Source organism: Pagrus pagrus (assembly GCF_965226575.1).
Source record: "Pagrus pagrus genome assembly, chromosome: 15".
In the NCBI taxonomy this organism is placed as follows: domain Eukaryota; kingdom Metazoa; phylum Chordata; class Actinopteri; order Spariformes; family Sparidae; genus Pagrus; species Pagrus pagrus.
In genome coordinates, this window is record NC_140199.1 from 21,264,667 (window position 1) to 21,278,437 (window position 13,771).

At 39.5% G+C, this 13,771-nt stretch overlaps 2 protein-coding genes across 11 annotated transcripts in view; one reads left to right on the forward strand and one right to left on the reverse strand.

Annotated features, from left to right (window-relative positions):
• The window catches only part of adgrb3 (adhesion G protein-coupled receptor B3), a 122,488-nt gene that overhangs the window by 58,361 nt on the left and 50,356 nt on the right, over positions 1-13,771 (reverse strand). For 6 of the 8 annotated variants that reach the window (XM_084376164.1, XM_084376166.1, XM_084376162.1 and 3 more), the window contains 5 exons: positions 11,574-11,735; positions 5,531-5,695; positions 4,285-4,449; positions 2,315-2,479; positions 1,701-1,802 (listed from right to left, as the gene is read on the reverse strand). In XM_084376164.1, the coding sequence (XP_084232290.1) occupies positions 1,701-1,802; positions 2,315-2,479; positions 4,285-4,449; positions 5,531-5,695; positions 11,574-11,735 (759 nt within the window). The remainder of the gene's footprint in view (positions 1-1,700; positions 1,803-2,314; positions 2,480-4,284; positions 4,450-5,530; positions 5,696-11,573; positions 11,736-13,771) is intronic. The other 2 variants (XM_084376167.1, XM_084376168.1) reach the window with 2 other exon arrangements.
• LOC311270919 (uncharacterized protein) overlaps positions 9,083-13,771 on the forward strand; it is a 57,369-nt gene continuing 52,680 nt past the window's right edge. For all 3 annotated transcript variants that reach the window (XR_014624315.1, XR_014624316.1, XM_084376172.1), the window contains exons 1-2: positions 9,083-9,181; positions 9,798-9,917. Coding sequence is in view for 1 of the 3 variants with exons in the window: in XM_084376172.1 (XP_084232298.1) it covers positions 9,153-9,181; positions 9,798-9,917 (149 nt within the window). In the remaining 2 variants the exon portion in view is untranslated. The remainder of the gene's footprint in view (positions 9,182-9,797; positions 9,918-13,771) is intronic.

A 13,771-nucleotide genomic window follows, 5' to 3' on the forward strand; every position in this document is an offset into this window, starting at 1 on the left:
CTCTGCTAAAGTGACATGGCACCCTCGTATTATCTTTGTGTGCTGTTTTTGCCGTGCATACAAATGTGCACCAACACTGACAGACACAAAAAACTATTGCAAAATGTCAGAATGTGTTGACCTACTGTATGATCATAAAATATAAATAATACATAGACTGGAGTTATTAGTAAATTTAGCTGCATATAAGAAAAACATGTAGAATAACATTTTAAATGTCCAGGGTTCACGATAATACAATTTTTACTTCCTTTTAAATACAAATGTAATTAATTATTGTGACACTGCTTTGTAAAGAACCCAAATTAGTTTGTATGAAAGAGGCGACTATCTCACCTGAGCTGACTCACCTGCATTAAGGCACAAAGAGACACCTCTTGGTGCAAATTGAATTCTTAATCAGTTAAGGTATTATATTTCTCAACAACACCCTATCAGAGAAGAAGAAGAAGAAACACAAAAAAAGCCTCACTGCGAGCTGGGAATAGCTTCAAAGTGCCAAACAGTTATTAGCCATAAAACTAATGTCATGCCGGAAAGCTAATGTCATGCTAGTAAATCTTATTCTGGATAACTTTGCCGCGGGTAAGCCATCTGTGAATGACAGCGGGTTTGCTGCTACGGCTAGGTTTGCCAGGTCGCTTTTTTATGGCTGTGGAAGAAATGTCAGTTTAGAAACCTCGACTGTTTCAAGTTTAACAACAGCTTACTCCGTCCAACTAACACGTAACTTAAGCAACAGCTACACTGTCCTGCTTTGTTAGCAAACTGACCTTCAGCAAAAACAAAAGAAATCATAACAGCATTATGAGAGGTTGCATTATTCTTTACCCCTATCCCGCCACCACCCCCCTCTCCCTCCTTTCTCTTCTTTTGAAGAGCTGAGTGTTAGCCTCGCCCCGTTAGAGGACTCGCATCCTCTGCTCTAATGCTCTTCTCTCCCTGCACATATAAAAGCCTCTGCTTATTGTCTGAAAACAGCCTTCAGTGTGCTTTCCTTCAACAATGCTCTCAGAATCACAGTAACCTTTCTTTTTTTTCTTCCATCCACTGCGCACGCTGTGCACTGGCGGGTGTAGTCAGTTACATCACTGCATGTGGAAACGGGATGAAAGGATATGTGCTTTCTCCTCACACGGAGGAACACATTTTTGGCACCAGATACAGTTTTATCAACGTGGTGTTTTGGTGATTTTCTACACCAGGCAACTTAAAAAGGCTTGATAACTTCCGTAAAAGAGGATGACTTACTATGGTGAGAAATCTGTTTTTTAGTTAGTCATTTTAATGCAACCAAATTACTAACACTGTGATGCGTATTCAAACAATGATACCATGTAACTAGTTTAAAACTGCATCTTAATTCTAACGCGGCAAAGTGACGGGCACATCAGTGTGATTCAAACAGCCATTTGCTGACATTAAGTCAGATTAAGGTTGATCAATCACGTTGTATCATTGGATAGTTTAGCAAAAAGTTGAATCCTCATCATACATATTAAAATGTACGCCGCCATTTTGTTGCCTGTTTGGAGGGCTACTCTTTTCATTTTTCACTCACAGCAAAGATTTTTTTATTTCCTTAAGAGAGGAATCAGGAGACTAGCTCAAAGTGGACCTGTCGTTGAACAATATACCAATTAAGAACTAACAAAAGAAGGAAAAAATTAAGAAATTTAAGATACTGCTGATATCCTTACCTGTGGCATTAGGGGGGCATCTATTAAAGGCCAGTTCTCCTGAAGGCGTCCGTCTCCACACCATTGACACTGCATAGTCCTCGGGACAAATCTCATACGGTGCTGAAAAGCAAAGCGGCACGAGTGTCAATGCAAAGAGCTGTTCAGCATTTCCAATGTGATGCAACAATTTCTTCACGTTACAAGTGAGCACGTAAAATATAGGGGATCAAAGCTGTATGATGTTGGTGAATATGAGCACTGCGTTTAAGGATTATAACAAAATGTTCCCTCTGCTTTAATCGCAACTTTTGCAGGCGTTACTTCATTTTAATGATATTAAAAAAAGTTGAATCAAACCTCCTTTCTTTACTTCAGATAACAAAAGTATTAGGTGACATTATGTTTAAGACTCCACTTAAAAAAGGGATTATTTTGAAAATCACCCATATGTCACAAGTATTTAAGTGACTTTGGAATATATTCATTCATCCCTCCTCTGTATCTGCTCATCTGCATCTCCCCTTCACTTCCTGTTTAACTGATCTCGTGTAACGAGAAGTGTCGTTCACCCCACACAGATAATTATCTCCCCGCTTTCATTCGGATGCAAGTCTTATTATCCTTTGGCTCACCTGGACAGCGTTGGTCGCTGCACTTTCTGACTTCCTCTCCGTTGCCATCACACTGCTGCCCAGTCACTGCTGCCCCCTGACACACCCGGGCTCGCCTTTGCCATCCGCCGTCGCAGGACTTGGAGCAGCCACTCCACGGACCCCAAGGATTCCACTGGCCGTTAGCTAGAACAGAATCATTCTCGGTTAGGAACAGATACTCTCAGAGGCATAGAAATAACCAAATGAACTACAAAATATCTACAACAAGACATCTACTATGCATTATGCTTTCAGCTTTTAATTAGTGTGTGACATCAATAATATCATTTTTGATTACATTTATTTATTTTGCCTCCCTTGCATTCAGTTTGTAGATGCAGTTTTATCTGCAACAAAATTACTTTGAATAATCAAGATGTGGTGTGTGGTTTATGGCTAAAGAAGCTGCTCTGTGAGTGGTGATCATTTGCCTCACTTTGCCAATATTAAAAAGGCATTTATGCTGAAGTTTCCAAACCCAGCACCATGTTTTATGCCCTTGTAACGAATTGTTAAATTGTGCATTAGACGAAAAAAAAAACAGATGCTCCCCTCCAGCGATGTAGTAAATCACACGCCCTTGTCTGAATGGAAAGGTGCAACACCCTGTGAGCAGGAAAGACTCACTCCACTCTCGTTTTAACCTCCACTTACCCCCTCCTTCGCACGTGCGGGGCTATTTCGTGTCCTACAACTAACCTCTGTCAGGATTGCTTCCGGAGGAAAGAAAAGAACAGAAACCAGTGTGTGACCTGTCGGCTAAAACTATCTGTGAGACATTGATCAAATCCCAGTAGATAGTGAAGCCTCTGCTGCGCATCAGAGCGGCTGATTCCTCAGACGGATGCAGGCTCATGAGTTTCAAAGAGCTCATTGTGTCAGCAGTCCTGGAGAAATTCTTCCAATTTTGAAAGACATATCATTGATTTTGAATCCTGCACAGGCGTCTATTGAACTTATTAGTCTCTTTTCCTTTACTCTGATTTGTTGGCGTTTCAAAAGAACGCCTGTTGCTTTTTAGCACACGGCATTGTTCAATGATATATATTTCTGAAAAACATATTGGGTTTGCCTTGAACTCTTTTTGTTTGTTCTACAAAGCAAGACAAAGCGCTCCAGCAGTCATGGACATGGACATGGTGCTGACTTGTTAAATGATGGCTCAGACTGTGTTGTCTCGCTAATGTTTGATCTCTCACCTTGGAAACAAATTAGAATTGCTAAATAGGTGGGTCTCATTAAATGGATAAATTGTATAATGCACCCTCTCACTGTGAGGCAAACAACAGCATCTCCCGCTTCATTATCATGAAAACAAATTGAAAGGAGACATTCACAAGCGTTCTATCATCGGCCCAAGAGATCATGAAGTTGGAGGGCTAGTTGCACAACGTTTACACTGACTTCCAAACATTTGAGAGGAACCATATTTGCCACACACATACCAGAGAAATACGGAATAAAACCCCAGCTGTTTTATGCTGCTGCAGTGAAAATTGCATCAGGAGATTATGAGAGTGCTCAGGCCCTTCATATGATCAGACAATTCAAAGCCTGATGGAGACCACTAAGCTGACATCTTTGAGCCTCTAATACATCTATGATGTTGACAGGCAGTTTGGACAGCTAACCCTGAATTATGTGAAAGGCATACAGTATATCTAACTGGATTTTGCAAATCCAATTGATAGAGCATGGTCTTAAACATTATTCTTGATTCTTACAACACAGCTTTGATTCTTGCTGCAGAGCTTTTCGGTACACAAAGAAAGGGTAAAACACCTCAGCAAAATCAGACTGCATGTTTTATCCATAGTTGATAGTACTGATTAGGGTTCGATGACAATATGAAACGCACTGTTTTTTGTCTCTTCTTTTCCCTGTGTGAATTAATGTTCTCGAATTTAGACATCAAAGCGGATATAGAATTAAGAGGCTCAGGATTTTACCTGTGCAGTCAGGATTATGGCACTCTCTGCTTTCTGCCCAGTGACCGCGACACTCAGATCCCCCATGGGCGGCCGCTGAGCACTGCCTGGTCCTCTGCTGAGTGCCATTGGCACAGGTCACCGAGCAATCGCTCCAAGAGCTCCACTCCTGCCACTGTCCGTCCACTGAGGCACCAACCACAACCCAACAAGCATGTCCCATGTGAAGGGGGGAAAGACGGCAGACAGAAATGGGAGGAGATATTCAGATCACTATTCTCTCTCAGGGTGAAAGCCAGTAAAACAGACATTAAGTGGAAAAGCAAAAAAATTACATGGCTACTAAATTTTTGAGGATTGTCCTGCTTTTTTCCCCACAGCTTCAAATTCAGCCAAAGGCAAAAGCAGAATAAGTATTCTGTGGTATTTTTTGGTCTCTGTGTTAAGATTTAGATTATTCAAATATCAAAAGGCACAAACGGCAGAAACAGTTTTGTTAGCTGCCTTCCATTTTCCCTGTCGGGTGAGAGGAAAAGCATCTGGGATTGAGTGGTTTTCACTGAGTCTCTTACCAGAGCAAAGCTAACGTTTACTGTGTGGAAAAAACTCATCATCACTAATCTGCTTACCATTCACAGGCAATTGCGGGTAAGTGATTTTGACGTCAGTATTACAGTACTGACTCTCTGCAGGGTTTCCTAAACTGCATCATAGTGTGAGCAGTAAGCACTATATCTATAAAAGCCTGCATACATCCAGTTTTTTACTCACCTTTGCAATATTGGGTTGAATAACTGTTATATAGTTGTGTGAACAGCTGCAGCGATTAGTCAACTATTTTTGATTATTGTTAAATTGTTTCAGTCCTTTTTCAAACGAAATGTTAAACATTGGCTTGTCCAGCTTCTTAAACGTCAAGAATAACTGCTTCTCTTTGTCATTTATGATAGTGAAGAAGAGTCTATGGATTTTGTTGCTATTGCAATTTGCAGACATCCTTCTGGCTTTGGTAAATTGTAATGAGCATATTTCAAACTTTGTTGACATTTTAAATACTAAATAATTAATTGTGAAAATAATTGGCAGATTAATCGATGATAAAAAAATAAAAAATTAGTTGCAGCCATAGCTGTGTGTCAGGAAAACTGCTGCTATTGTCAAGGACTGATCTTTGTAAATGACTTCATGATTTTACCTCTTATATCCTTCTCATCATCATGCTTTCAGGGATAATTGTTAATGTATTTAGAGAGCAGACAGGTGATACCTGGGCATAGGGCTATGTTGCAAAGCTTAGTCTGGGTCTCAGGTCCATCACAGGCCCTGCCTCCGTGCTGGGGAGGGGCACACATCCTAGTCCTAGTGCGGTGACCTCGGCCACACGTGAATGAGCACAGGCTCCACGGTGACCACTCCTCCCATACACCATGTACTGCGGGCACAGAAAGGGCGTCAGGCCTAATCAATGTCTATGTCCCCTGCTATAGCATAAACAAACCCATAACAGACTGCAGTGAGCCATAAATGAAATGAAATCAATCAGAAACAATTAGCAACAAAACAAATGTAAATGAAACACTGAGCACACAGACACTGTGGGACTTCGTCTCAAGCTTCAGTCACCTCTGCACATCTGTTTATCATGTACACAGTGATAAGACATACAAAGCTACCCACTAACAATGCTGCATACGGTAGCAAAAGGTATAAAATCTGAACAGAGTAACAATAAGACTGGTGGAGTTCAAGGCGTGGGTGAGGAGCAGCAGGTCTGCACAGCGTTAGTTCGGTGAGTCTTCTTGGTTGACCGGGAAACTAATAGCAGTGAACCTTCAGGTTAATGTGGGCTGACAATGGTTCTGCAAATCTGCCGTTACACCAACATACTAATCATGCTTACACACAAAGCAGACAGCCCGTAACCTGGTTCCAGACCTCTGAGTAAACACCCACGTTTTTAGGTTTTGTCGAGCGATAAAACGGCCATTCAGACTAAATATCAGGCTAGACAGCCCAAATCCAAAAGGCGATGTATTCACTAGTATGTTTCATTGCATAAGTGTGCCTGAGCAATTAGTAAAATGCTAATTCTAAATCTCATGGTGCATGTTGTTATTTTGGACACAAAATTTAAAAACTAAATTATTAAAATACAACAACTAAGGGATGTTCCTTTTTCAAGGTCTTGATCATTTGATGAACACAAATTTCACCTTCTTTATTTCAAGGAATTATTGAAGTAAGTTTTGAGTTTCTGATCATTTCCTGTATTTCCTTTTATATTTCTATTAGCACATCATTTTCCACCACATGTATCAAAGATAATGCTACTGATCATTTTGAAATGTTAACACTCAAATCAGAACTGAACTATATGCAAAAATGAATCATATTGTGATTATTTCGACAGATATTGTGATTGCGATATGTGTCACAATTTTAGTGGAACTATTTTTTGTCAATAATTTGTTAATCTCTGTAGCGTGACACATTTTACCTTTTTGTGATACTGCAGTTTCGATCATATGTCGGATCATTTTGCAGCCCTACCTAAAATGGTTATTTTCCATTTAATTTCAAACAATAGTTGGCAAAAGCATCACTCCTCTTACATCTTGCATCCTGGTTTGTGTGTAAGCCTAACAGGGTTCGGGCTGACAGATGGTGAGTCTTCTCAGAACTGCAGAGAATGTTTGCGATTGGCTCAAAGTTTTACTTTGCAGAGGGAGATATGTAAATCTGAGAGGCTGACAGAAGTAAGACACCTCTTGTCTTGGCACTCACAGCGTTCCTGAATGTACACAGTGATGTGACAGGGTGAACACACTCTTTTAAAAAAAAATGTAAAAGTTTAACCTCTGATATTAGTTCCTGAAGCAACTGCTGGCATCTTAATCCCAGCGATGAAGTGGCAGAATTGAAGCTGATGGAGACTGTGTCAAACTCAAATCACACTGGAGCTATTCATTAGCACCAGAAGTGTATGTGTCTACTATAGATGTATTGTATGCCAAGGACAAAACACATTATAGCTGCAAAATCCTTTTCCTATCAACTGCAATGGCACACAAGTAACTGCGATGGGAATAACAGGCTGATGTGTGTGTGGGCTGCAGCCATGCCTTTACATTTTCGGCTGGACTCAGACTGAGGCACAAAATAAAAGGCAGACTTAATGGAGATGGCCGGGTAATACAACATGTGTGGTGGCCTTTTATCATCTGTTGATTGCAAATGGGATTTAAGACCTTGGAAGTCTTACTACTTTGTCCACGGGGAATTGGGGGTTCGTCTTCAGAGGGGTCACTATCCACTGTTTGTGCAGCGGCTTACAGTTCCAGCAGTAAACAGTTAGATCTCAGGATCAGTTGTAGAGTAGTTGGACCTTGGGATCAAGCCGATGGTCTGCCATGAGGCGAGCTACAGTACCGTCTGTCCCAGACCCTGCCTCCAGGCGCTGCTTTGATGCTCTTAGCTAAGTGTCCCGTGGTGGCCAAAGCACTTACTTTGAAAATTTTCGAGTTCAAAGCAGGCAGTCACCACAGTTAGCAATGATGGAATAGGATTCCACTTCTTTGTGTGTTTTTTCTCTGAACTGCAGCCCTGATTTAGGGGGACAGCCATGAGTGACTGTATTGTGCTCTTAGAGGTGCAGTTGTTGGACCAGCACGAGATGGTGGACAAAGGGGATGCATTTGCCAAGAATGTTTTCATTAATTTGTGGTAAGCTGGGATTTGTTCATCTTCTCATAACATTCCAGTAAGGTTTTCCCTGTTTAACTTGTGCAGTGTGTTTACACCACACTGTATTTATTATTTTGCTGCAAAGTTCCAATCTCTTTATTGCCACAGAGCTGTCTGAGTTAGTTTTGACTGAAACGCAATCAACTCCGCACTTACAATCATTAAGCGGTAGCACAAGGATGCTATGCACAATATTGATCTTGGCACTTGTATTTGCACAATGCAAATAGTGCCTTGAAAAGCTATTAAGTACTATCGGTCTGCCTCCCATGTACAGTTATCAGAAGTGGTTCCAGGGTCCTTCAAATATCAATAGACAACAAAGACCTACTTGTCACTGTACATTTGCTGATCATATTTAATCCCATATAGTGACATAATCATTTTCCTTCTTTTTCCTTCTTGTTTTCAGTCAAACTGTAATGTTACATTAACGTTGCTCTTAATTGTACTAGCATTGTGTTTATGGTTAATAACAGAAGCCAGAACTTTCTCAGGTCTTTAATTTTGGATTTGTCTTTGGTTTGCTTGTTTAAACATTGTAAACTGACTGAACCATATGTTTTGTTTTCCATAGGGGCTAGTTCTGCTTGTGCTAGTAAGCTAACACTAGTTAGCTAAGCTAAAGCTTATGCTGTAGTTTCTCCCTGTTTATTGTAAAAAAAACCAGTGCGACTGCTGGTGATACTGTAACATATCACATCCTGCACACAACCATCCTAGCTTACTGGTGGCAGGTGTTTGGTACAGCTAAATTATAAACTTTCATTAGTTTGAGTCAATATAGTCGATATTTGGATATCAATTGACAATACTGATCTACCTTTAGAAATAAAATTTCTTTAGCTAGGGAATTTAGCTAGCCAACAAATCAACAGATTATTCGGTCGGAGGTCACTGTCGTCACAACACATTAAAAAACAGAGACATACCTTTACACTTGAGTGATATAATAACTATAAGGAGCACTAGCGTAGTTAGTTCACTCTGCAAGGTGCCTGCGGCTGAATGAACTTGTGTACAACAGGTCGGACAGACGTATCTGCGCATGCGCGGCGTAGTGGCCCGTGATTCGCTGCACATCACCGCTTTGCTAGCTCAAAAAGCTAATTTAAATCAACTATGAGCTAGCCGTGCTCACTGAAATGAAGACATATCTCACTGAAGTTCAAAGGTATGGCTCTTTTCTGTGTGTTTGAGCATTTCTGATGGCAGTGGGGTGGAGTGGCAAACACTTTATTAATCTATCGAGGTGGACAGACTGCTCTGTCACCTGTTGGTAGCAAGGTAATACAAGCTAGCACCTTCTCCTGGCAGCCAAGCATTTTCAATAAGCCAAGTTGAAAATATCTTAACCACGCATTGTAAATATTGTGTTGAAATAAATAATGAATACTAACATAAATCAAATAAAATGAGGCTACCCGTTTTGTAGTAATGTTTCAAAGAGGACAGGGAGTGTTGTGATAAACTGAGTGAGCATATTTACTCTGCAAACAACAATGCTGAAGAGCTTCATCTCACTGTATTCTGTGCTACAGTAAAATAAATAAATAAATAAACTAATACTGTTGGCGCTGAATGTTAGAACTGTACATAAATCATCTTCTGTAGAAATGTCAAATATATATCCATCTGTAATGGACTGCCTTCTTCCTGCAGAATAACTGCACCAGACTTTCAAAAAAAGAAAAATAAATAGCTGTGAGTGCTGTTGGGTGGGTTGAAAAGGGGAACTACTCAGGTAAAAGTAATATTTTGTAAAGCAGTAGTATTATTGTGTTCGACAGATGCATTGTGTTGGATGTGCGGCATCTGAGCTGGGATGGAGGCATGCTTGATGTCAGCCTGCGGCCCCTGAACCGTTGGTCACGGACGATGTTTGTGTTCTCGGTGATGGTGACTATGAGGTAAGGTTCCTCTCAGACTGAAAGTGATGTGTCTATAATTTAAGCATACAGTATTTTCTAAGGTATCCTTCTGCCTTGGCATACTACAGACAGTTTGAAGGAAGCGAATCGATCTGTCTGCCTTACAGAATATTAGATATAGACTCTGTTTCATGTGGCACCACGCCAGGTGGGATTTTCTTTTTGCACCAGTTTTCTTCTTTTAGGTTAGTGCTATATCAGCTGCTTTTTGAGGATGACTTGGGAAAAATAAATTTTATGATCCCAGTGCAGGGTTTTATAAGTGAAGAGAAAAAACCGGATCTCTCAGATATTACAGGCAATGCAATTTCACAACACTGCAGGACTACTGTACGTTTGATAATCTGACTAAAACTCCATGAAACAACATAATGAATTGGTATGGTGACAGTTTTGAAAATTGGAAAAGACTCGTACTAACTTTCCCTCTTATTTTCTCTAACAATCTGACACACTCTTGTGAGAAAAGTCAGAATTGTTGTCCCAGGAATTTAAAGCCGAGTTATGTGGTGATGAGTGTTTCTGCATTATTATGTGAAAGAAAAGTCTGGATCCACAATTAGCCACGAGCAAACGCCGGATGTCTGCAGGTCTTGAGATAAATCAAGGACAATAATGAATTCACATGGACAGCTCTGTACGGCCTGCTTCTGAATGAATAATTATTCTTTATGGAAATGGATGCATGTACCTGGAATTGGGCTGTGTAGCTTCTTATTTCTTGAGAATTAGGAGCTTAAATTCTGTCTGAGCTAAATATAAATGGCAGTAGAGGAGTCACACCAAGGCTGGTATATGGGAAACTGCTCTTTTTAAATGACTCATTCTTTTTCTAGCTCTAAGTGTCCACGCACAGTAAGAGAATGGCCCTTTTGAAATCTGCCAACTTCCCACTTGCACATGCCAGACCTAAAATTGAATACAGTACATCATCAATCAGTATGTCAGAGGATGCAGCTAGCGCTATTTTTGATCAGCAATAATTATCAGTTAAGAGTTTTTGATGCACTACACTCATCAGCGCCATCAAATATCTTGACTAAACATGAGTTCAGAATCTCATTATTAAATCAACATATTTATCTGCATAAACAATCCCCCAAAAAAGACCAGGTGCCTGGTTTAGTACGGCATTGGCGCGCTGCAATCACTAGTCAAAAAAAAAAAAAACATCTGATGCTGATACCTGACTGCCAGTGACTCATCTGCCCTGCCATCATGGGTTGAGGAAGAAATGCCTTACAGTGTGTTTGAAGAAACTCCGCCAAGCTATTTTAAAATGCACGGCTGACCTTCAAGGAAATGAAGCTGACATCACATCAGTATCTACCGCTCCCCGAGCTCCATGCAGAACCACATGTCATTAAAACCATTTCAATGCTGATGAATTGCCTTTACACTTATATGAAATGGAAAACACAAAAGTGATAATGAGAAAGAAAACACATTCACAAAATAACATCAAAGAAAAAAAAGCATTAGATTAATTATTATAATATTACCTGCAATGATGATAGTAATACAGTCTTAAATATACACATTGAAAAGTTCGTTAAAACACAACAACACATTTCCTCCCATCAACAACAAATGAGAAAAAAACATTAATATTCAAGAATCTGCGGCTAACACTACCTGGACAAGGGGCAGTGTTATTGCAAACCCTTGATTCTCTTAAAGGGCCGCTGCAGTGTGTTCCGTATGGTGAGACACATGTTCTTGTTCGCACCTGCGACCCTTGACCGCATGTTACAGAGCATGAGCTCCACTGGGACCACTCCTCTGCACCTGATTCACCTGTGTGGGAGAAGGGTGACACTAGTTAAATGCAGCAATATGGTCCTGGGGCAGGGCTTACGGGGCAGGGTTGTGCAAGGCGGGCAAGGTTTAGTCAAATGTGGGGAGGGGCCAACATGAGTCACGTTTGGGTGAAGTGGGGTCTTTAAGATTTACAAGAACACTATTATACAGTCTATACAACCTTTATGTGACCTTTGATAAACACTAAATACTTACTAATGTTATTTGTATACGACACAATAAAGAGCTTTGTGTTTAGAATCATAGTGAGTATCTGCAATAACAATGGTCTCTGTAGTGCATGTGTAAATCAATCAGCCGTTTAACAACAAATTTAGATGTGCATTTATGCAAAGATCACAAAGAGGGCATAGCTGTGACTATAAAAATGGACAGTAGACATTGGGGTTACATCTAACTGTTTCATCTTTAAAAAATAATCCATGCATTTCAATGGAACCCAATAATGTGTTTGAACAAACGGAGAAAATCACCATAAACAAACAAAAACTCCATAAGAACATGGTGACATGCAAGAAAGACAACATCTGAGAAAATAAAATGGAATTTAATGGGTGTTAGTTCAGAAAGAGTTCTGAGATATGGACATCCCTTGCACTGCAGCAAACTATCTAGTTTCCTTGACAACCGTGGAGCAAATTCTGTGTTTGAGACGATGGTTTTTCAAATAATTTTCAAATCCGTCTTAGCCTGTTAACTCCCAGGGGTGGAGGAAAATGAGAAAGTTAGCTAATGTATTCAGCAGATCACAGCTGTTTCCATGTGTTCAAATTTCAATTGTGAGTTCCCAGAAGGAAACGTAACAGGTAGCATTCAAGCCACAGAATCAGAATGGATTCTGTGTCAAGGCAGTTGCACCTATATAAAGGTTTGGCAAGCAGACTTTGTAATTTGAAATGTAATTTGACTCTGCATGCAAACATTAAACAAGTCATTAAATATTTATATATAGTATTTTCTAATAGATTAGTAAGGATAAGGACCATGGTTGTTAATTTCATCTTAAGATCTCTTTTGAGTTAAATTAATGATAATAATAAGAAGAAACTTTCAATCTTCATGGTCCAAAAAATTATCAAATATCAAGAAGCCATGAAATGCTAAATAAAGCTGTATATTATGATGAGGCAGTGGGGTGATTTCCAAAGCCATGTAGCCTAAATGAAAAAAGAATAAATTATTTGGTGACAAGTGAATGAACAGTCAAATTCCTGCGTCAGTAGTCACCAAATAATTGATGTTTGATTATGTTAAACCCTCAGGTGAAGTATTCATTTTCTTCAAGCCTTTATGCATTAGAGAAATAATTTATTACAAAGAGGAATAGTTTCAATTGCAGCTCTGAATACATTTATGTCATTGGAAGTCATCAAATCATGCTAGAATTTTAAGTACAATATGCTCTAAAGTAGTCTCAGAGTTTAGTATCAAGGACACACAGATTCAGCCAAATAGGGATCTAAACCCTGCCCTTAATTTTGCAGATCATAAAATAGACTGAAAGGTGGATCAATTTGTTAAATGAGGCAGTACAGGGAGAGTAAATTGTGTGAGAATGAGAAACAGAAAAGCACAGCGATGCGACTCGACAGGGAAACAACAAACCTACAGCGTGTGTAAAATGAAGAGGTGTTAATGAGTATATGTTAGTATTGTTGTATGGTGTCGCAAATTAAAATGGTCATGAAAGGAGATCTTAAACAATGACAGCAATTTAAATGGAACAACACATGGAAAAAAATAAAACATTTCCCAAAAATCAAAATAAAGAATTAAAAAAAAAAAAAATCTCAACAGCAGCTAGATCTAAACCCACCCACTGAAACTGAAAGTTAAAGTGTTTTCAAGATAGAATAAAGTAAAAAGAACTGATACTGAAAGCAAAATTAAGGTTTTGCTCATTTCAGTACTATCTGATTTAATAAAAAATGCTAAGGTGGTAGGTTGTAAAAGTCATTATGAATGTAGGTAATTTAACTTTTTAATTTATTGGATGCTACACATGATTAAGC